General features: G+C 46.8%; 2 protein-coding genes across 5 annotated transcripts in view; both read right to left on the bottom strand.

Annotated features, from left to right (window-relative positions):
* Positions 1–17,334, bottom strand: part of kazna (kazrin, periplakin interacting protein a) — a 102,567-nt gene extending 85,233 nt beyond the window's left edge. For 2 of the 4 annotated variants that reach the window (XM_053850590.1, XM_053850592.1), the window contains exons 1-5: positions 17,270–17,334; positions 16,085–16,181; positions 14,470–14,699; positions 13,680–13,966; positions 990–1,147 (exon numbers count right to left, since the gene is read on the bottom strand). In XM_053850590.1, the coding sequence (XP_053706565.1) occupies positions 990–1,147; positions 13,680–13,749 (228 nt within the window). In that variant the 5' untranslated portion in view covers positions 13,750–13,966; positions 14,470–14,699; positions 16,085–16,181; positions 17,270–17,334. The other 2 variants (XM_053850595.1, XM_053850591.1) reach the window with 2 other exon arrangements.
* prdm2a (PR domain containing 2, with ZNF domain a) lies at positions 16,192–23,337 on the bottom strand. Its single transcript, XM_053850589.1, has 4 exons — positions 23,107–23,337; positions 22,253–22,296; positions 17,548–21,500; positions 16,192–17,333 (listed from the first exon to the last, which is right to left on the bottom strand). The coding sequence occupies exon 3, from the start codon at positions 21,434–21,436 to the stop codon at positions 17,570–17,572; it is 3,867 nt and encodes a 1,288-aa protein (XP_053706564.1). The 5' UTR covers positions 21,437–21,500; positions 22,253–22,296; positions 23,107–23,337; the 3' UTR covers positions 16,192–17,333; positions 17,548–17,569.
* Between the last annotated feature and the right edge of the window lie 212 nt (positions 23,338–23,549).

Raw genomic sequence — 23,549 nt, 5'->3', positions numbered from 1 at the left:
CCACAGAGTTCGCTGCACGCACCCCGAGATTTGACGCTTGCTTCATTTGACATAAAGGGAGAGACGGAAAATGCCTTTGTTTTGGATGCAAACATCAGGGCGCTTGTCAAGTTGCTTCAGGAAATGAGTGACGTTTGAAGCGCTGTTTTGTTTAGGTGCATTAAAGGGAATGTGGGGGAGCTTTCCTCTGTCTCAGCTCAGATATCTGTCTCCTGTGTTTTTCAAGGTAACATGCTCCACTGCATATGCATCTCCTCAGAAGGCGAGATTTTTATTTTTTTTTTTTATAAAATTCGGCGGAGCTACCATGTAAATATGAGGAGGAAAAATGGGGCATCCTTTTAAGTCTGAGCCAAAAGACAATGCTCTGCATTTACCACCCGACTCCTGTTCTCACCTCATCAGTTTTGCGTGAGAAATTGGCAAATACAAAAAAAAAACATTTCGTTTCTGTTGTTCTGAGAGGAGGAGGAAGCCATGGGGCAGACAGTCTAAACTCCAGGCCTCTTTGCTTCAGCTGCTGCCCCCATGACCACAGCTATAGCTAAAACGGTTGGTGTACATTGAGTTGTTTTCATGTCTCCAACACGCCACGTACACTGATCCCATGCTTCTCTCATAAGTAGTGACTGTAAACTATAGAAATATACATCATGAAATACAGTTTTTGCATGTTTGTGAGAGATGGCAGGAGATGAATTCCTTCAGCAGCTCACTGCTGGTGTCGACATTAACACTTCGCTCTGTAACACCCTCCCTAAATGCAGTGTACAGACGTTCCTCACCTCCTCCTCCTCCCAGTTACATGTCGTCATAAGCAGCAGCATAAAAACAAGTAGATAAACAGGTAAAATAGTGTGTGTGTCTTAATGTCAACCTTCTGAGGAATAAAAGTGACATTTTTTTGGCATATTTTTGGAGTCAAAGTGTGTATTGGTGAGGGTGACATCACTAAGGGTTGTAAGGTTCACTGTGCAGTGTGTAGTTACCTGAGCGTCCACTAGAAGGTGCCTCATCAGCGTCATGGACTTCTGCATGGTCTCTTTCTCAGGCGGAAGGAAGGCGTGCTCCTCCTGCTCCACAGATTTGGGCCCAGTCACCATGAAACTGGCAATCTGGTCGTTCAGGCTGTTCAGCGACTGCACCGCTGGAGGGGCAGACAAACACACGCAGGACGTCAGCACACACACACACTCCGGGTTCAGTTTCAGAACCAGCAGCACCCCCATCCTGTTTTCACTCGTGACTCTGAGCCCTGACTTCCTCTCCATCTCTGCAGCATTAAAACCCCTGCAACTCTCACCATTGTGGATGCATGATCTATACTACCAGTAACCAGTGGGACTCTCGGATACGATAAGACATTTTATTTTCCCCTTTACTCACACCACTGACACTAGACGTTTCGACAACAACGAACAAAAATAGGATCCCTCATGTGTGTCCATTTTCTCATGCATAACTTTGGCAGAAAAACGCAGTTTCCGGCCAGCGAATGCTTCTGAAGAGCTGCGTGTTTGAAGTTATTTCTCCACAGAAAAGTTTTGGCTGCATAAACAGATCCGAAGTGGCGACAAATGTGAGGCAAACTTGAGGCCACACACGCAGTCAAAGCTCTCACACACAGACACACTTTTCCATTTAACATTTAATCCGCCTCAGTCAGTCAGAGGTCACCACTTCCTCCCTTGGATAAATGAAAGCGTGGTAAAAGAGCAATTTCCATATTTTGTGCCTTTTTAGCATAACTCTCTTTTGTATTTTTCATGAGCTAACCCCCGCTGCCTCATTATCCACATTCAGAGTCTTAAAACTTTGCGGTTCAGAGCTGCAAACTTGGAGCGTTTCATCTCTCATAAAAAGGAGGTGCAGCGATCAGGAGCCCGGGTGCAGGGGTCATCTCTGAGAGGAGATGAGCCAATAATTTTCAGGGGGAAAAAAAGCTCTTTCTGCCAAATAAAGACGATGAACCTGTGAAATCCCGAGCGCGTGGGATGAATTAAGGCCAAGATTTGGAGTCAGGTCTATTTGGGATGCAGATGTAAAGCCTCTTTCACACACAAAAGCCCACGCAAGAGAAAATAGAGTGAGCGAGGGGAAAGCATGGATTAATGTGTTACATAAGCCGGCGTTCTTTCACCGTGGCTGACATTTCTGAGCAAACAAGCTTTGGCGGTGGAGATAAGAAGCAAATGAGGGGGATGAAGAGGAGGAGCGTGTCCGCTGGAGGTGCCAGTCGAACAAGCCATCAGATGTTTGACTACACAAGCGGCCTTGTCTTGTCACACAGGGGCCAAACACTGACGCAACACTTGCCGTCGGAGATCATCATTTCAAACGATCACTGTCATTCAAACATGTTTGGGGGGCACCACCCGTCTGAATGGCTCTCGGTAGCTTTGAAAGTGTGCCTTTACCGTCATCTAGTGGACAAATGGTGACAATACAAACAGATGGGATCATGTCGACCCTCATTCAACACTCTCATTTTAAAATCATATGAGGATTATTTTCGCCATTACCGTCGGATAAAAAACAAATTTCAAAACTTTTTCTTCTGCCTCATAAACACTTAAATAATAAAATCAGCAACAATCTCGACTAACTCTGCATTTTCAATTTCTGTAATCGAATACAATGTTCACGTTTATCTCACCTAGTTTTGTTAAAACAGAAAGATGAACATGGTGAAGTCATGTTACAATGATATTTTTGATAACATATGCCAGAGGTTCAAGTGTAGAGTCTGTCTTTCACTTCCTGAATACAGCCATTTGCTCCACTTTCTTTCACCCGACTAAACCGCAGAACAAGAGGACTGAGTCATAAAAGTTTCAAGTCGTTCAGAAGTGCCTCTCTAGTTGAGACCGAGCTGAACTTTGGTCTAACTTTCTGTATCTTTGGAGTGTCTCTCTTGTCCTCCTCTAGAGAGCCAACAGCATAACAATGAGACCAGAGCGGCTCCGTGTCAAGCTTTTATCTGCCCTGAAGGGAAGGTTCTGGGAGTCGGAGGGAGGGAAAGATTCTGTTAGAGATGGTCATGTGAAGCCACAGCAGCGATCACCTCGGGCTATTTCACACTTCAAATCCATTTTTCCCCCCATTTTTTGACTTTTAATTTGATTTTTCGATGGAAAAAAATGTTGGTATACATTCGTGTTGGAAGGGTGAGGAGCTCAGGTGTTCACCTGAGACCTGGAGTCTCCACTCATGCAGTGCAAGAGTCAGCAGAAGCTTTGTGTAGCTTTACTAAAACACGAGTCTCTCCCCATTGATGAAGTGAAGGAAAGAAAAAGGCAAACATTTTCAAAGACAGTCTTCATTCACGCTAACAAACGCGCGTCACACCGCCGTGGCCCCAGAAAACACTTCCTCCCTGGTGATGACAGAGACAGAAGCGGCGAGGACGCGCATCATTTGTTCAGCGCCGGACCCTCGGGGGGAGCAACTACAAAGCAGAGCGCGGCGAGCGACGCTCTCATCTCTGCAGAGCTCATTAAAACCCACTAATCAAATCTATTACAGCTGTAATTGCAGGACGGGATCGGAGCGAGGACTCCTGCAGGTGGAGGAGGCGTCGAGTGATGGGTTCCTTCCGTCACCTCCAGGCCCCCTGCACGGGACGCAGCCCGCCAGATTCCCTGCACTGTTTCTGCTGAACTTGACTGGAGCCACGCTCCCGTCTGCTCTGGCCTCATTCTGGTGTTTTCCTCACAACATGCCCAATTGTTGGAGGGATTACAGAGCAGCTGGAGCTGCTGTTCCACTTCAGAATAAGAAAGAGAATAGCAAATAAAGGATCTGACGCGGGGCCACGGAGGGACCCCAGCGCTGCTGGTTCGTCTTCTTCACAGAGTCAACTGCCACTATAAATAGACTCAAAGTGGAGTCTCATGTCTGGAACTCTCTCATGTGCAAGGGATTGCTATCTGACCCCTTGTTTAACAAACTATTTATATTTTTATGAATTATTTCACCATGTACAAAACAGTGGTGAGGCCAGCAATGTTGTATGGTTTGGAAACAGTGGCACCGAGGAAAAGACAGGAGGCAGAGCTGGAGGTAGCAGAGATGAAGGTGCTGAGCTTCTCTCTGGGAGTGAGCAGAATTGATAGGATCAGGAAGCAGTAGATCAGAGCGACAGCAGGTGTTTAGGAGACAAAGTCAGAGAGGCTCGATGGAGATGGTTGGGACATGTACAGAGGAGAGAGAGCCAGTACATTGGTAGGAAGATGTTGAGGTTGGAACTGCCAGGCAGAAGGTGGAGAGGAAGGTCAAAGAGGAGATTTATGGAGGTGGTGAAGGAGGACATGAGGTTTGTAGGTTTGAGAGAAGAGGAAGCAGAGGATAGGGTGAGATGGTGTGGCCACCCCTGAAGGGAGAAGCTGAAAGGAAAAGAAGAACGAACTCAAAGATGGAGAGTAAGACCACAAGCCTTTTCATTTACTTTAGTCATTTTCCTGAGCCGGAAGAATGGAAGCTATTCCAGCTACTCGGGGCAACAGGCAAGGGACACCCTGGTCAGACAACGTATCCATGCATTATGTCCTCTACAGTGTACGATTCAGAAGTGCTTTAGTCCTAATATGAAAACAAGATGGCCAACAGAGGCGATGAGGTGCAGCAGAGTGGAGGAATATCTAACATCCTGTCCAGTCTAGGAGACTCTAGCCCCTCAGGGGCCTGACTATATGCTGTGAGGGGCCAAGTCGAAAGAATGAAGGCACCAAGACAGCTTTGTTACCTCGCCCATGAACCCCGACTTGAACTCCGCTACCCGGGAATGCCCTCTCTTCTATCCTCTTCCGACCGGTTCACACTTCAGTCGAGACGCCACTCACCTGAGCTTCAAGTTCAAGACAAACGCTCTGCCTTCCTCTCTTTGAAAACATTTTAATTGCTTCTTAACTGAGGCATCTTCAGTCGTAGAGCGCCAGCGAATATCTGGGTCAACGATCGATCCAGTGACAGTGATTCAGAGGTGAACTCCTGGAGACCCTGCGAACGCCTCACATCCAAGAGGCAGGACTGGGATGTGGCGCTGCTGCTGCTGCTGTGACACTGTGACTATAATTGAGGCAAAAACATGTTCTTGCTGAAACTAAGTGAAATAGTTTCAGCAGAACTCAGACGGGAACGTGCACTTTGGCTGAACCCACTGCTGCGCAGCTCTCACCACTGTGAATCACAGCGAAGGGACAAATGAGGCTCGGCTGCTCGACGTGTGGTTGCCCCACTGTATACAGGAATATACCGCAGCACGTGCTCATGACGTCGGACAGGAGCGCTTGTTTTCACCTGCAGGATTCAGTCAAGAATGTAACCAGAATCCAGATTTCAATGATGGAAGTCAGATCAATGTGATTTTTCAGTTTCAGTGGCTGTTTTGTGGGTTTAAAAAAAGGATTCATGACCTTTTATTTACAGCATAACCTGGAAAAAAATGCTTGTTATTTAAATATAAATAGGTTTTCTGAACATTTTTTTGAAGTGTTTTATCCAAACAAAACATACAAAAATAATGATAAATAAATGACAATATAGCCATTTTCAAAAAAATAAATAAAAAACAACCAATATACTTGTTTAAAGTAACTGTCATATAAACTTCATGATCAGTTCAATTTGTTAGCTTCATACAAAACACTGTTGTCAAGTGTCCTGCTGAAGTTAGCTTCGGCTACACACAGGTCAGAGATACATTCCAGCTCAATGTCCTTCTTTGAACGCCATTGTGGGCATTAAAAACAGGCTGAAGACTCAATGTTTCCGTCACAAGTGAACTGATCTGACCGGCCAGAAGACGTCACTCCAGCCGGGTCGATATGAGGCGCATCTGAAAATATCATCGCTCTGAAGCTCAAATGTTGAGCGTTATGACACAGACACTGAAGGTAGGGAATGTAAAGTAGAAGTCAGAACCAGCATGAATAATAGAAATGTGCAGCCGGAGCCGAGGGGCGCAGTGAAGAGAGTGAAGAATGGAACATCGCCGCTGATCTGAGCCAATCATCAATCAAAAGAGGTTTAAAATTTAAAGAGATTCGAAGACGCTCTCTCACAAGAGAACTCTTGGGATTACAGCGCAGTAGTTTCTGGAATATTCACAACAACTTGATCTTTTTTTCTTTCAGAAGGAAGCAGAGGGATTGTTCTGTAATCCCGTGTGTTTGGTCTGAACTGTGATCATTTCTCAACAACGGAGGAGGAATTAAGTGAAAGCAGAAGGAGGGATTATAGACTGGTAATCTGGTTTCATCATCCGGGAGGTAGTGCAGATTAACGCCACAAGAGGGAGGTGCGGAAACTACCGCGGGACGCCTGAACCTCAGAGTCTGATTAGCAGGGATTACAGCCGCAGCACTGAAAGGGAAATCATTTCTCACTACGCCTTCTAAACTCTGACGTTAATCTGAGCTCAAACAGAAGGAAACTGCATTGGTGTCAAGTCAAATTTCACCTGGTTGAAGTGGGCCGGAGGCTCAAGAGAAGCTCTGGTCAACAGAAAAAACTCCAACAAACTACAATAAAAACTAAAATATAATATTACGGAGGATGTCACAAAATGACTTGGTAATCTGAGGAGTCCAAAGACAAGTGGGTGAGGCCACTCGGAAGTCTAGAAAGTCTGGATTAGGTTGGGAGAAATGGGTCGGCGAACTAGTGAGTCACCAAGATGGTAAGATGCCCTCTGACCAGGAGAAACTGGGGTGCAAAAACTCGGCAGTCTGAACCAGACCTGGCAAGATGGACTTGAGAAATCCAAGATAAACCTGCTAAATAGACTTGGAAAAGATTGGTGAAGCTCTAACTAGGAAACAGAAGTGACTCACATGGTGCTGACTTGGAATAGAACTTAGACAGGAAATAGTCTTGGAGTCCATGGTAACATAATAAGTGGGAACAAGACTTGTAAAATAAAAAGTCAAAACTGAGCTGAATTATCTGGGAAAGTAAACCGGGAAACTCAGAATAGACTTGGTGAGCAAGTCACTCAGAATTAGCTGTGGTAGGAACAGACCATTTATTACTATTGTAGTTGAGACAATCGGACCCAAGACCCAGTCCAATGAGGGCAGAGACTGAACTGAATAGAGTAGACACATTTATTTCTTACTGCAAAACAAACAGCAGAGCTGACATGCTATCACTAGACTTTCTTCTGGTACTGGTCTCAACTCGGTCTCGAGTTAGGTGGTCTGGACTCCTACACTGATGTTCACGTCTAAATAATATACTTGCTAAAATACGAAAGAGACTGGTCCACTCAGAGGTGTGAAACAGACTCGGTGTGAAGAATAAAAGCGCAAGCAAACTCGATTAAGACGAACTGACTTGGTCTCCGACTGAAGGAGACATGCACGAATGGCTTCCTGTATTTGCATATCTCCTCATTAAAAGTGACATCTTTTGAACGAGTCAGCAAAAAAAGCCCTCGAGTTGTTCCTATAGAAGCCAAATCACATTGAGTCAGAGAAATTGCAAATCGCATTGTAAGTCCCCGAGTGACAAGGACGCACTCGGGCAGATGGTTCCGACCGGTGAGGGAAGAATGGATCTGCTGACACATGCCATTCTCCATCGCAGAGTGTTTGAGAGTTGAAGGAAGCTAGCGGGAGGCGTCGTGAATTACTCAACGGCTTCTCAAGCGTCTGCCTTGACTGCACTTCACTGCCATTTGATGTGGAAGCTTTAAAGATCTGTGCTCGGAGCATGAGGAGCAGAGGGAGCTGCACATGTGGTTGACCCCATGACAGCATGCCTGGTCTCACGCAACAAATCCTCTATAGCTATCCCTTCGTGATGACCATCTTTGGACAAGAGTGAAGAGAACCCAGACCCAGATGGTCACCTTCTAGTTCCGTCTCCAACTATCTTCATCCATCCATATGTTCTGCCGGGTCAGAGGGACAACAATCTCACCAGTCTCTCCACTCCCAGTCCAATTCCACCCGCTCCTCCAGGAGGATCCTGAGGCAGCAATATCGTTTTCATATCCTGATATAGATACAATATATCGTTCAGCTCTAGTAGCAACGTAGATCAACCAGTAAGTGGCGAGGCTTCTGGCTCAGCTCTCTCTTCACTATGACAGGTCAACACACCATCCACATCGATACAATCGTGTCATCCTCCCTTGCACCTTTACTCCTGAGCAAGACCCCAAAACACTTAAAGAATCCCTTCTCTCCCACCTCTTCTACTGACCACTCCATCTCCACCCTGTCTGCACTCTCCACTTCGCCTCCTTTCAGATTGTTTTCAAGACACCTTCAGTGTCCCTCTCTATCGCACCCTACAGGTCATGTTGGCATTTACCTCATCCACCCTTCACTAACCAACGCAAGTGGTTAGTGATGGACACCTTGGTGCAAATGTTAGAAAGGTCTTTCGTCGTGAAGCATCATGTTTACAGGCAGATAAAACAGAATATCAGACGCACACAGCATTTCACATGCTCTTTGTCGCCAGCTGCTCTGATGTGAATGATTATTTATCCAGAGAAAATGAAAAATGCATGATCAGCTGATCTATGTGATCCGCGAGGTTCGCTCTCTGAAGTGAGGTGAACTCTCTCTCGCAACGTCACCGGCTCCAGTTCAACTCAACAAGAGATGTTCGCAGAGTCTTCGTGCAACGTGACCACTTCTAGCTGATTAGCAACAGCAGGAGCGTGAACGCTAATCTCCCTCAGCAGGAGAGCCCCGTCGGGAGGGAAGGTAAGGAAAGGAACACACGTGGGAGACGGGAGAGGAATTCATCACTTCAAAGAAGACTTCAAAATGTTCTCCACCTGCAGTGGTCAGAGATTACAGCTGCGTATCACGTCCACTTCAGCGAGCTGGGATTTAGTGACGCTTTACCGAGGACTTGCGAGGACGCTGAAGTTTTGTGCGGAGAGAAATCATCTCCAGAACTAGGAGACTGCTCAATATATATCACATATTGTCTTGTTCTTATTTGATATCACACCAAAATCAGAATGGACTCCTTGGCAGACAACTACGCACATCGGAAGATAATTCTTTCTTTCGCCAGGGAAAACATGTCAAGTACAGGGTAGGACCGAATGGGTTAAGGGTGAAACTCCTTCATGGATTTTGTCAAAAAAATATAACATTATATATTTTCAGATGAGTAGAATTGTCTGCTGATGAGTGGATTCTGGTTTTGGTGCAAGATCAAATGAAAGCAACGACTAATACATGTCAGCAAATCATGACACGTTTTTCCGCAGACCACGGAGAAGAACTTCACAAACGCAAAGACGACAAACATCGTATTTTGCGGATATAAATGTCACACGTGGTAGAAAGTGCCGTCATATTCTTCATCTGGTGCATTAAAACATTCGCAAAAAATAAATAAATATTGCATCTGCCTACTGTGACGGCATCAGGTTGGACACATTGGGTAAGCGGACAGATTTGGAACCTACACCAGGCATATACTGGATTTGCATGAGGTGGGGACAAAACAACCCCTATAACTACGAACCTAATGCTCTGATGTTGCAGACAACAAAGATGGTAGCTCCAGATATAACACCTGCCATGTATCGTAACATGTCATATCGGGATACGTACCGCCAGATTCCTGCAAGCTTCTATTCCAAGTTACCCTACCTACGACACCATCCGTGTTTGAAAACCTCTAAAACATTCATGCATCCACTTTCATGTCACTCAGAAGTTCACACAGCAAGCACTCATCCCTTTTCTCCCAAACTGAAGACACGCCTTAGTGTTTGACGACAACACAGCATCCCGAATGTGAAGCATGTATGATTTATTTTCCGACAAGCAGAGCTCACATCCCGAATTTGGGCCAAGCAACCAACACAGAAAATCATAGCAGGTTTTTTTTTATTATTCACAGGCAGTGACAGCAAACGGGGGAGTAGATGACACTCTGTGGCAGGTAGAAAAATACACTTGAACAAACATCTTTTGTTCCAAAGAGAAGCCTGTTAAGTCTCTTGTTGCTGTGTTTCTTCCGACAGTTGGAAAGTTGGCCGAAAGTTTGCCACCTGGAGATGACGACGGAGGCCTTCAAGTGACTTTGTTCGGCAGGGTGAATTCCTTTTTGCGAAGCTGGCTTCAAATCCCGGGATTCCCGAGGTTTGTGGGCTCAGAGAAGCTTTGAGCCACAAAGGTCGCCTGCCTATCTGACGCTGCAGCACTTCATCCGGAGACCTTCTCCTCACAGAAGACCTCACCAGGTGAGATGCTCAGCGAGCTCTTCTCCCACGAGGCCATTTTCTACAGAAAAAGTTTGACTCCATCTCCAGAGACACGGCAACTGAGAACAACAGGGGTCGGCTTCCAACTTTTCACAGCCCCCGTAGATCCCTGTGAACTTCTGTGGCGGCTCCAACAACAGGCTCTGTGCTCCATTGCCAAATATTATGACAAGAAAGTTCCCAAATACTTTAGTCGCAGCAACAAACCCCGGAGGATCTAAGTTGTCACGCTTCCGCTCCAAAAGAGAGAAGCGCCTGAGGACTTTTTGACAACACAACAAATCAGAGCACCAGTGGGGAGCAGGAGCGCTCAAGCACCTGGAAGTGCCACGTGAACCAGAGTCTGCGCGGGAGTCAGTCAAGTGTTTATATCACCAGAAAGAAGCATGTTAATATTCACATTTCTGGCGGCAACAATGGAGTGGATTTTCTTCTCGGTGGGTTCGGCCTTTGCATATAGCCGAGGGGCTGGTGATCCAGTGATGGGTGACAGCCAAAGATAACAAAAAAAAAATCCCTCCATAATTACTCTTCATATACCGCCAGCCAGCGCTTCTGTGGATTAGCCCTCCACACCGTGTAACAGTATGTGAGGTTGCTGCTAAAAATAGCGGCAACAAAAAAAATCCATCTTATTCACACAATTTGCAGCCGACTTTCTTACCTCCTCTCGCGCTCTTCCCTCTCACACATCCGACATCCATGCCGCAGAAGCTTCAAAGAGCATAGATAACTCGGCGAGCAATTCATCACAACACTTGTGATAATAACGTCATTTTCGCTGCCGCCACAGTGGCTGGAGCACGGCTCCCTCCGCAAACCTCCAAGTGATAAGTAAACATCAGAGGAGTCGCTTTACATTTCTGTACGACTGTCGTGGAACGCCACCAATTTCGAAGAAACTTTCATTAGGGTGACATTAGTTTGGCTCACCGCTGCTGATACACAAGTCAGCAGTGATGTTTGTGTCAAAAGAGTTTAGTTTTTCAGCTATTTTGCTCCGCTCATCCATGTCAGGTCGCAGGGGCAGCAGCCTCCTGCTCTGCTGTACTATTGTCTACTCAGGTACAGCATGTCCTGGGTCTGCCCCAGGCTTCCTCCCAGACGCTGGAGTTGAGGAGACATCCTGACATCCACAACTGGCTTCTCTTGATGGAGGTGGGTCTTCAAGGTTGAGGTTCTCATTCTATTATCATGAGACACAACTGCAAAGACTTCATTCGGTCACCACCCAAAGAGAGATGGACCATAGATTGGAGAGGTGAATAGTTGAGTCTTTGTTCTCAGCACCCTGAAGACTGCGGGGTCAGTATATCTTATGCTCTGGTCCTGTAACTTGACGCCTAGAACTTTGCTTCCAGTCCAGACCATGACCTGGCTTCAGCTTCCACCTCATCCCCATCTCAGAGGTTCATCCAGGATCAGGTCTTCAGAGCTTCTGCTGCAGACTTAAGGCCCATTTATGCTCACGCCCCATACACATCAGGATTCTTCATTCGACCGCTGTAGTTTATCCACAATTTACGGATACGGACCAAACGGAGCAGTACCACCAGAAACCATAGGGGGCAGTGTGGCTGTCGCTACCCGATACCCAGCTCACAAAGAAGACATAACAATGACGGGGAATATTACGACCTCACCGATCACCGCCTCCCACGACACTGTCTCGGTTTTTCTCTTTTGTGCAAGAGGTACATTATCAATACAGCTTACACCGTCGCCATATTGGCTTTGGTCACTGTCACCTTTTGACTCTGATGTGCCCCCCATGGAGGACATATTGGTGAACAGCAATACAACGTAATGAAGGCATGGAAGTATGTGATCAGTGACAGTAATTCCTACTTCAATTCCGTACATGAAGGGAGCATTAAAAACATCCCCCTCACCTGGTCCTCTCACCTGTGTGTGCACTACAGTTCTGTCACAGAAAAACATAAAGGAGTGGCGCCTCCACTCTCCTCGAAGCGAAGCATCACTTATTAAAAAGTAAGAAATCAGGAAAGTGGAGGGTCAGCCGAGACGTTCCAAGGCTTCACTCTGGCACAGGTGAGGAGAATAGAATTCCTCTCCTTCGCAGCGAGGACCCGGCCGGCAGATACGCTCGCCTTGACAATCTTGGCAATTTGTTGCGGAAGCTTATGAAAGGGAGCAGCTGTGGCGAAAGGTTGATGTCCTCAGCTGCTACACCTGAATGCGAAGGAGCAACAGAAGCGCCAGTTTCTCTCGGAGGGCGCCCGCGTGACAGGAATAACACACACACCCGGGGGTCAGTGTGAGGGGCGGCGGCACGGCAACATCCACCACAGAATCAATGACCGACACTGCTCATCCTGACTTCATACTTTCCTTTTAGTGTCCAGTAGCAGCGAGTCTGTATTCTCACTGTGTGCTGTGTGTATTCTTACCATTTTTGACCATATTTTTTAACATCGTTTTTCTCATCCCCAGTGATAGATGGTTATATTTGTCACATGTTTTCCTACCTCCCTTCAATATTTACATTCAAATATAGCAGTGGTGTCAGATTGCATCATGTACAAGCCTAGAATATTCAACGAATATTCTTCCGTTTACTTGTTGGAGGCTCGCATGAAGCCAAAGTACATGTGCACTGACTCCCCTTCCTGAGACAAGAGATCCTTCTTTTCTCCCCGAAACTCCAACATCCATCCACTTTCCCATCTGTCAATCAATTTTTCTGCTGTATTACGATAAAAAATAAATATGAAATTAAATAAAACAAATATTCTCCTGGCAATTTAGTAAAAATAACATGTACATTTCTAGACAGCTGAAATTATTTTCATGTTTGCGCAAAAAAAAAATGGCAGATCACTGGCAGCAAAAAGTGACTCACCGCGTCGATAAGTCGTTCAGTTATAGCTCAGGAAAAGACCTTGGAGTCTATTAGGGTCACACATTTTCTGAGGAGCATTTTCAGGATTGCCCTCTTTTGCAGATGATACAGTTCTGTTCGCATCAACGCCAGGTTTTGACAGAGGAAGATGAGAATCAGCACCTCAGAATCTGAAGGTGTCAGAGTGTGGGGCTATTCTGAAGGGAGGGGCTCAGTTTTACAGCAAACCATTTTGACAGAAAAGAAGCTAAGCTAGAAGGCAGACGACTGCGGAGATCAGTTCAGGCGCATCATCATATGCAGCTGAGGAACACCTCGGCTGGAACTGGATCACGACTCTCGGTCTATTCTAAACTTGGCGAGCGTCATTGTGAGTCTCACAAAAACCACAGCACACATTCTCACCTGACATCTCCCCCCTCATCACCCTGTCATGTGCAAAAATACCCCCGTGCTTTTGCACACTAACACCTGCAGGATCCAGACATGACGGCATCAAACACAGCAAACTATGAATATCCCAATTTTTTTTTGTGCTCTGTCGCCACTGGTTTCTGTTCGGGCTTCACTTACTTGCTTGCATGAGCTGACCCTGACGCCCGAACACCTGAGAGAAAGGACTCCGACTGCAGGTGAGCTCCATGGTTCTTGGGAGGAAGACGGTCGGAGCGAGGGTCCAAGTGGGGCGAAGAGCGTCAGACGTGCGACCCTCCTTCTTCTTCTTCAGAGAGGCTTTGAAGCGCTCCTACGCCTTTCCCATGGACGCGCTGTGGATCAGTGCTTCTTCTTGTGGTCCTCGGCTGACGACAGATCAGAGCCAGGATCCTCGCTGCTCGCTCATTAGTGCTCCCTGCTTCTGACTGAGAGAAGAGCAAACACAACATGAACAAAGCAAGAGGAGCCGGGGAGAGAGGGAGAGAGAGAGGGAGCGGAGAGGGAGAAGCTGCACAGTCGGGATAAATGTGTGTGTGTCATCAAGAATCTGCTGATGTTTGGAGCTGCTGTCCACGGTTTATTCCTCCTCTTTAATCTCATACTTCGGGTGATCTAACATTAAAAACCATTCACTGGTGAGTGCAGGCAGTCATCTTCTGGAACCATCACGTGTGGGTCCAGGCTACTGTCAGACAGTCGGAAGAGCTGTGAGGTGTGACTGACAGACTGACTAGTTACAAGGGGCCACAAGTTGAACACTCTTTCATCTCAGGGTCAAAATAGAAAAAGAAAAAAAAAAGAGTGTATAAACCTTTGGGAAAGCAACAGGTTCTTTAAGACTGAAGAATGAAGAGACATTGTTTTTCATCTGAAAATGTGCTGATGACTGAGTCATTCCATTTCGGTTATTCAAGTCACAGAAACTCACCTGTTGGTCCCTTAGAACCTCCCCAAAACCTGAAGTCATTTCAGCCTTTTTCAGAGTAGGTTCTCAGCTCAACGCAAGGTTCTGTGTTGGGTTCAAGACAACCAAAGCAGTCGTGTATTTCCGGTCAGGAGCGGACAGTGATGAACGTGGGTCTCAAATGCTTTAGGCTCGGGGGCAGACGGTGAAGACACTGTCAACAGCAGGTGGAGGGCTTCACCTTGAATGAGGAGCTGAGGGTCGACAAGCAGAGGGGAAAACCTGAAGTGGATTGTAGATTGTGTCCCAGGAGGCAGCTAGTTTGGTCCTGTATTACTGCCATCTCATGACCCACTGACGCGCCACTGTACACACATCAGCTGTTTACCACTCGCCTTTCATGAATCCCATATAAAGAGCGCGAGAGTGGATTAAACACGAACCTGATTTGGGGCCATCAATGGAACGACGCGAACAAAGGCATTTGATTCTGTCCTCTGGCATCACTCTCATCCTCTCTCTGTGATCTCCCCTGTGTTTAATCCCACAGTGCGACGCCACTTTCGGCAGGAGAAGGAGTCAATTTCTCTTTTCCTTTTCAACTTCCTCTCACACAACGCTCCACCCTGGAGGGCTTCACCTCCACACTCCTTCTCTGCACCATCTTCTCCTATCTTGAACTCCCACAGTCCAATTCTGGGGTGAACTTAAACAGGCCGATGTGTCACTGAAGAGGCATCTGCATGCTTTATTAATGTGCTCATTAACACGTCTCTTCTGTACCCACATGAGCTGCACGTCGACTAACAGAGGAGCCAGGAAGATAATCCTGTCTTCTGTTGCCGCAGCGCTCCAAGGACGCCGATGATCGACTACTGTTCTCATTTCCTCTGTTGCATCTTTGAAACCTGATCACTGGAGAGGTTTAGATTTGGGTAACATACTTGGGCGGTTGCCATGCCAACAGAGAACCACTTCCACCGTCTTGCTCGACAAATAAGTTCTGATGTTGTTGTTGTTGTTCCACTCATCCAAGTTGTGAGTCCGGTTCCCGAGGGTGCAGCATGTTGCAGGTATGTCCAAGTTTTCACTGATATTTAGTATCAAAATTTCATCCTGTAGCTGGAAGGTAAGACCTGAATTCCCACAAGAGGAACGCACCACAACAGAGAGGCAAGTCGCTGTCAGGTGAAGGACATGAAGACAGAAATAAACTCATTAAATTCAAGGGGATATTTCTTCATTAGGATATTGAGGTCAGGATTTCAAATTTCATTGTTTTCGTGTGAGAGCCTGAAATAGAACAGGTGAGCATATTTAGAGTGTTGATACTGGGCTACAATGCTGGTGAGCATTGATTCAGTTTCATATCAGAAAGAAATCTTCAGTAGAGAAGCACTGAAAAACTCTATGGTCATCGACATTGGCGTCCCTCAGGGATGCGTGTTGTGTCCTTTTAAACACCTCATTTGAAGTGATTTAGAGCACTGACTTTTGCATATTTTCTTTTGCTTGACAGTAAATGGAGACCCCTCTTTTCCTTAAGGGGACTCACTGTGCTTCAACAGAATACAACACACATCCCTCAAGTTGCAGAATATAGGGTCTGAAGACACATTCTAGGTTCATATAAATTCACCTGCTGCACAGAGCTACGGAGGAACTACTGGGCCGTCAAGTGGAGGAAGTGCACCACCATCTGGACATGTGAGGCACACTCACCATGACCATGAGAACTGAAAAGACACAAGCGTTTGCACTTTTAGATTCAGCATTTAATTAAACACTCCGATTGAAAAGAACAAAAAAAAACGTTTAGTGCAAATCAAACTTCATTGAACGCTTGACAATTATAAATATACGAGTCTGTTTACACTTTGAAATGCTACGAGCACTTTTCACAGTTAAATAACAGTCTTCCTGTACAACCAAAACACACGAGCCAAACACAAGCAGCTCAAGTAGTCAAGTAAATGTGCGCGACATCATGGTACATGTGATTCGAAAGGTGGCGCTACCCTGTTTAATAATGAAGCACATTTAAATCGGTCAATTTTGAGGTCAAACAACATTCACATTTCACAACTGAATCATTCCAGAAGGCCAACAGACGAGAGTCTCGTCCTTCACACGTTCATCCCTTTAATGCCACAGTCATCGTTCGGCGGCAAGCCGTTCTTGTTCAGCAGAATTTAAGCTTAATTTACACCAAATAATACATTCAATTCTTTTATCGGACATCTTGCAGCAGTGTGTTATACTTCTACAAATCTATGTTCACAATGCCCCAGTGACACCACAGCTGTCTGCCTTGGCTTTAGAGTCAAAAGTACCAGTGTGTGAAAGTAAGAGTCTGGGGGAGACCGGCCGGATGTTATCAGGTGTGACAGGTTCATCAAAGGTTTTGTTAAAGCTAAACATAGCTTATTATTTACATCTCAATTGTTGAATAACTCATGCAGTGTGGACACTTCAGGGCTTCCTTCACTTGAAAAGCTGCTGACAAACATGTCATGGCATCGATCTGAATCAGGGTTTAAGGCCAGATTGAACCGACAACATCAAGTGAATGTGCAGTCAAAGCATGCAGGTATTGTCATCTGAAGAGAGAGAGAGATATCAGCAGGAAAAGTGCAAATGCATGACGGACAAGTGTCTCAAGGCGCTCGTCCTCCTGGGACACCAGCCACGTCCCCTTCCCAAACATGACACGTCACCATCATTTTAACTTTGAAGTGCAAATCCAAGCAGTTCACAGAATATATATATATATACACATATATATATATATATATATATATGTCAGCAGGATGTCGAGGCGCACCTTGAGTCCTTAAGTCAGTCTAGGATTTACAGTATGATAATCCATGGAGGCATCCAGGACAGTCCTGGAACAGAGAGAAAATATTCATATCTGTTGAGCTTTTCCATGCATGAAGAGTTAAGTTCACAGTGGGCAAGACAATCTGAACTTTTCTGAGGAACTACATGTAACTGGAAATGAATACAAGTATTAGGTGCAAAGCTACTGCGTGATATTGAAGGAGAAAAACACAAGAGGGCTCCTTCAAAAACACGTGGAGATGCACTGTTAGCATTTACCTGACCAGGAGCTGGATGACAGTCAAGCTGTTGTACTTTGTGTGGAGCTGCATGGAAGGATCCCACTCCCCCGTCCAGTCTGAGTTGCTGGCAGCTCCTCTTGATTGTTTTGCTGCGGCGCCACTATGGAGAGTTTAATGGGGAGGTCTTTGACGCCGTGCCTCATGCGGCTGTACTGGCGCATCGCCGGGTGAAAGGTGCGAGTCACTTGAAGTTCATTCAGAGACGGCGACTCGGGTTTGGGCTGGGGGCTGTCTGAGTCCATCTTGCTTCTCTTGTGGGGCGAGACGTCGAGTCCTGCTTGGACGGTCGGTCTTTTGGCAGGAGCGGATGTCTGGAGTCTGGTCTTGTGTGGAGAGGAGGTTTGTGCTCCTTTGACCTGCAGGCACTGATCGTTCTCCTTCGTCACGGAGATCTCGCCGTCCTTCCTTGCCTTGGCCTCCTCAGACTTTTTGAGACATACGGCCATGTGTTTGGTTCGGCTGCGCCGCATGCTGAAATCCCTGCCACAGCGTGGACACGGGAAGACCTCATGAGCCGGCAGCTCTATGTTCGTGGAGGTGATGGCCTTGTTCCGGTGAGGAAGGACCCTCTGTGCTAACTTCTTCTTCCGTCTGTTCAGCATTCTCAGCTTCTCCTTGACTGTCGACTCCTCCTGATGTTTGGACCGGCTGGACTGGCTGGCTCTGTTCGGAGCATTAAATTCGTTTGAGGAATTAGTGGTCGCCAGAACACCGTTTTGGGACTTAGCAAAGTGGCGTAAAGGGATGGGATTCTTTTTGGGCGTGTATCTCCTCTTGTCACTGGCGTTGGCGCACGCCAGGATGTGCTTGTGCAGCTCTGGCATGTTGTCGAAGCTCTTGCCACACTTGGTGCAGCGGATAGCCGTGGTGAAGGTTTGAGGGATGTTGTGAGTGGTGAAGTTAGTCGCAGAAGCCGTTGAGCCGGCAGGTGAGCGGTTATGATACGGGAAGGGAGGCGGCTTGAAGCTAGGATAGTGCTGGTTTATTCCAAGCCGAACATCCGGCACTTTATCCTCATTCGCGGCCAGGATTTTGATGGTTGTTAGCAATTCTTCAGCTGCCACCTTGACCTGATCCTCTTCCTTCTTTACAGGTTTGGGTGGCTTCTCCGGGACAGCAGCCGCTGTGGAATCTGTGGTGGCTTTTGTTAAGGTGTTGTAGTTCTGCGGCCGCAGCTTGCCCATCTCCTCCTCCGTGTAGCTGCAGGTCTTGCCAGGGTGCAACTCCTCCTGATGCTGCTTCAGATTGCTGAGGTAGACAAAGTCTTTCGCGCACGCGCTGCACACATAGGTCTTTCCGACGCCGTGTAGGCTCGACCGATGGTTGAGCAGCGTCGCTGGCTTGTCAAAGAGCAGCACGCAGAACTCACACTTGAAGGGCCACTCTTCGGCATGGCTGCTGACGTGATGGCCCAGTTCCTTCATTGAATGGTACAGCTGGTCGCACACATTGCAGACAAAGTTTTTGGTAAAGGTCTGCGGTTGGGGGTCACTTGATGCCTCGTGTTGGGATTCCTCTGGGTCATACGTTTCTGGCGAGGGTGAACACTGGGCTGTGAGCACCGGAGGGTCCTCGGGTCCTTCATCATTCTGGACTGGTGTATGTGCAGCTGCTAGTTCGCTTGGGTCACCAACGGGCGGTGGGTCAGGACTGCTGGGTGTCACGGTGGACTCAGTTGCTTCAGGAGTCGACTCACACACAGCAGTGCTGGACACCAACTCTGCAGTTGAAGAGAGTAAAACTGGAGCTTCATCTGAGGGGCCGGGCAGAGACAGAATCTGCTCCTGCTCGATGTGATTGACAACCATCTGTGTTCCGGGATTCTCTGCAGTGTTTTCTTGTGTGCTAGCAGGCGGGAACACATCGGCGGGGGCGTCCAGTGCGATGGTGCACTCGATCAACACAGTGTTGCTGGTTATGTTGTAAGAATTCATGAGGGAGTCGTTCAAAGCCAGAGCGGGCGGAAATGGCACTTGAGAAACGGAACAGGTTTCAATCATGGGCGTGATTTGATCGGCGAGGATCACAGGCAGATTCAAGGAAGGGTCCAGTGTCTGGGAGAGGGTTACAAGGTTTGCCGGGTTCGAGCCGCTGAAAGTGTTTGTTAAATCACACTCTGCTGGGTTCAATGCATTTTCAGTGCACACCACTAGGGGCTCCGGGGATATATTCGAAGACAGAACTTGGATGGGCTGGTTTGGGGGGTTTGGCAGAAGCGGCGACGGCGTCAGCACTGTGAATAATGAGGGCGGCGTGGAGAGCACGCTGTGTAAGCCGGGCGGGGCGAACGTGATCGTGCACGGGGGCGCAGGCTGTAAGGCAACCGGGGAGAGAGAAGAAGGGATGGGAAGAGGGGTCAGGGAGCTGGAGGGAAGTGCCAGTCCATACACCAGTCCCGGGTCTGCCATCTCCGGACCCGTCACTAAGGTCAGGTCAGGAAGCAAACTGGCTTCAGGATTCACCGGAGGTAGACTTTCTTCGCTGACACCGAGGGGGCACTTCTCAAACATCGAGGAGCTGGTCTTCCCTTCTGCCCGTAAAACTGCCTGGAGGACTAAATTGGACAGGAATTCCGACTCCACCACACTCTTCTTCTGCAGACTCAGATCCAGTGCCGAGTTGGGAGGGTCACCGGCGTCACCTCGCTTCATTGTGCTGGACAGATCCAGAGGTTGCTGGTTACATGACTTACTGCTGACATCAGCAGGTGCACTCTCCACTGGCTCCTCCACAAGCTGAGGTGTGCGCTCCGTCTCACCGACAGAACACTCCGGTTGAGTCCCAAAATCATCCATGCTGGCAGCAGCACAGTCTTCTGTGACAACATCGACTGTTCCCTCACTCGATGAGGGCTGTGGTGAACCTTGTGGCGAGCCAGTCCTCCTTTTGAACCTCCCGCCTCCAGCAGGAAGGGAGGCAGAGGAGCTTTGGCCTTCAGCGACGACATTAACGGTCTGTTTAAGACTGTCTTGCTTTTTCAAGAGCTGCTTTAGCTTTTCAAAAGGAAAGACTGGCCGGTGCTTCTGGACTTCTCTTGTCTCAGAGGCTCCCCCTGATGAAGCCACTGATGATGATGGTGTTGTTGTTGTTGTTGTTTCAGCTCTGAGTTCAGTTTCTGGTAAGAGAGGTGGCGCTGCAGTCTGTCTTTTAGTTGCTGCCTCCAGGCACGACTCACTGTTGGACTCTACAGGGTCCGCTATCAAGACATCAACCTCGACCGAGTGAACGTCAGTCTCTTCACACACACCAACTGTGTTCGATGAGATGACCTTTCCATCAGGGTAAAAGCCAAGACTGTCAGAGATGCTGCTGGAGACATCCAGCATGTATTGTTTTGTGTGCCGTCTTTCATTCTCCTCAGCAGCAGCTGGCGCGACACCAAGCTCTGCTTCCTGCCCAACTGTCATGCAAGGACTCGTCTCAAAGTCTGTGTCGCCCAGGTGCCGCGCATGAACATGGCTTTCATGTTGTTCCCTGGTGGCCTCTGAGGTGAACGTCTTCTGGCAGTCGCTGCGAGCGCCAGCTACTTCCCATTTTTCTGTTGCAGAAACTCCATCATCTGTCACAACACAAGCATTTGGACTTGTTGGGGGTGTAATGTGATGCTGTGGGACTGAACCCGATGAATCCAAAAGCTGTGTGCTGTCCTGAAGCGTCTGACCCGGACTTGAACCAGAGATGCGCTTGCTCTTTTCACTTTTGCTTGCATGTCCCTTGTTGACAATGTGTTGATCCAAGTCATGTTTGCTGGTGTACAGGGTTTGACAGCATGTGCAGAGAAATCCAGCACAGAGAGGCTGCTTGTGAAAAGGGCCAGACTTGGCTTCCACCAGATCAGAGGTGCGGTCATGTGACGAATCCTCCATGTTTGTCGACGGGAAGCGACCCAAATTTCAGAGGAGCATCCGCCACACAGCACAGATATCACACCTGGAGGGAAACAAAGAGACGCTGGTCATGGGACTTTCTTATTACAGCAGATGGAATAGAATAAATATGACACTCATGATTAATATTGAAAAAACAAGAGGTTACCACAACTAGAGTCATGTATTTGCCATTCACTCTCGATATAAAGAATTATATATATTATATTTTGATATATGGAACCAAAAGATTCTTGAAGAATCAGGTCCAAACCAAAAGAAAAACCACATTAATGACTGAAATGAAAATTTGGGTTTAATTAGAAATAAATAGGAGAAATATATAATAATGACAATAATAAAAATAGTCAAAGGGTGGGTCAAGAGTTCATTGTAATAAATCAAGCTCGACTTTGCTAACAAATTAAATATTGTCTGGTGTCTTAATGGGGAGATACAGTTCTTAATAATGCACCTGTTTGAAGAATATTTGATATATTTCCTCAGTAGAATAAAAGTTTTCCCTGCCTAAATTTCATGGTCAATTGTATTATAGAATGTGTATATTTGAAGAAAAAAAAAAATCTTGCAAAGATGGTGGAGGCACATTCAGGGAGCTGTGATGCAATCTCAAAGTGGACCCACTGGACAAACCTGTATTCTATTGCTGCTGCAGGAGTCATATTCAGTCTCCATTCAGAACCAAAGTCTGATCTATTCCATCTAGATTTCACTGATCTCATACCTGAGGTTATGACGCACGTGACCTCACATGACTAACCTTTCGCAGTGTTTGTGGAACAGTGACTGACTTACCATTTTCCTCTCCTCTGTTCTTCAGTCCACACAGGTCTTTCACTCTGATGGAGGAAGAACACGAGCACATTACAACCACAAAATGTGTTTGGTGCAAGGAGCGGCAGGTTGAACCCTGTTCAGAGTCTGCAACACGTGCATAAAACCGACAGGAAATGAAAGTACAGAGTACTGCCACCAACCAACACATTCACACTGCGCCTGTATTTGTGTAAATAACCAGCGCTCTCACATTTGTAGTAACAAATCCACCCATCTCGTTTATAAAATGTCGATGGATTGCATCATAAATGACTAGCGTGAGCATATACTCCGACATTAGGCCCAGACCATCCTATCTAACAAGCCTCGTTTTTAGAATCACTTACATGAAAGCGTGCAAATATAGTAAAATATGTTTTAGCAAGTCGCATAAAATGGATGTGGGATCCACAGATTATGGTCCGCGACATTGGGCCTCCGAGTGTGACGCTTTGACGACGCTGAAAAATGACTAAGAAGGGCGACTTGAATTGAAGTTCCATTCAATACGTCACATTTTGCGTCCTCCCCACCCACAAACGCCTTATCAGACATCGCAACCACCTAACCTAACAGCTTATAAAACGCCCATTTTGTGATGCTTTAATGAAAAACACCCCATACATATAGAATAATATCATTTATAATCGCTATATTTGAGGTAAAAAAACACTTGGGGAGGCCTTGGAGGAACATTCGAGGCCAGTATTGACCAACCATAGTTTGAATAAAACGTATCGGCGTTGACTTAATGAACAAAAAAAAATATTTATTAAATGGTGAAAAGGTTTTATTTCCGAAGATGAATTGGTGTTTACGTCCGTCTGCCTCACCTGATTCGATGACGCTCGTCCTTGCACCATTGCTAGCTGCTCACTAAACACGTCGTCACTTCAGCGCTTTAATGTAGTGGTTTCGCTGGATAACACGCACGTTAGCCCACTGCAGACAAGGCTAGTAGCGCCGGTGGATGAAGAAGAGACGATATCTCACTGCCAAAGGCGACTGTTTGCAGTCCAAAGACTAGTTGTGCAGTTTAATATTCCTCTGATGCGTGTTGTAAACAGCTGTGCACCCTGGAGCTACCTCCACGCTGATTGGATGAAAGGCGCAAATGTCAGATTTCAACCAATCAGCGACGCGCTTATTCAAGCAAAGCAGTCGATACACGCTGCGCTTTAAGAATGCGTGGCTTTGAAATAGCATTTTTATTTCTTTAATATAACAGATAGATTGCACCAACAACCGTAGCTGAAATCAGACGACTGGTTAGGGT

This window comes from Synchiropus splendidus, chromosome 18 (assembly GCF_027744825.2).
Source record: "Synchiropus splendidus isolate RoL2022-P1 chromosome 18, RoL_Sspl_1.0, whole genome shotgun sequence".
Lineage (NCBI taxonomy): Eukaryota > Metazoa > Chordata > Actinopteri > Syngnathiformes > Callionymidae > Synchiropus > Synchiropus splendidus.
This window is presented reverse-complemented; position numbering and strand designations above follow the sequence as displayed.

Bases quoted from the DNA above. Each gene is read 5' to 3' on its own strand.
- prdm2a (XM_053850589.1), bottom strand. From the start codon at position 21,436: ATGGAGGATTCGTCACATGACCGCACCTCTGATCTGGTGGAAGCCAAG.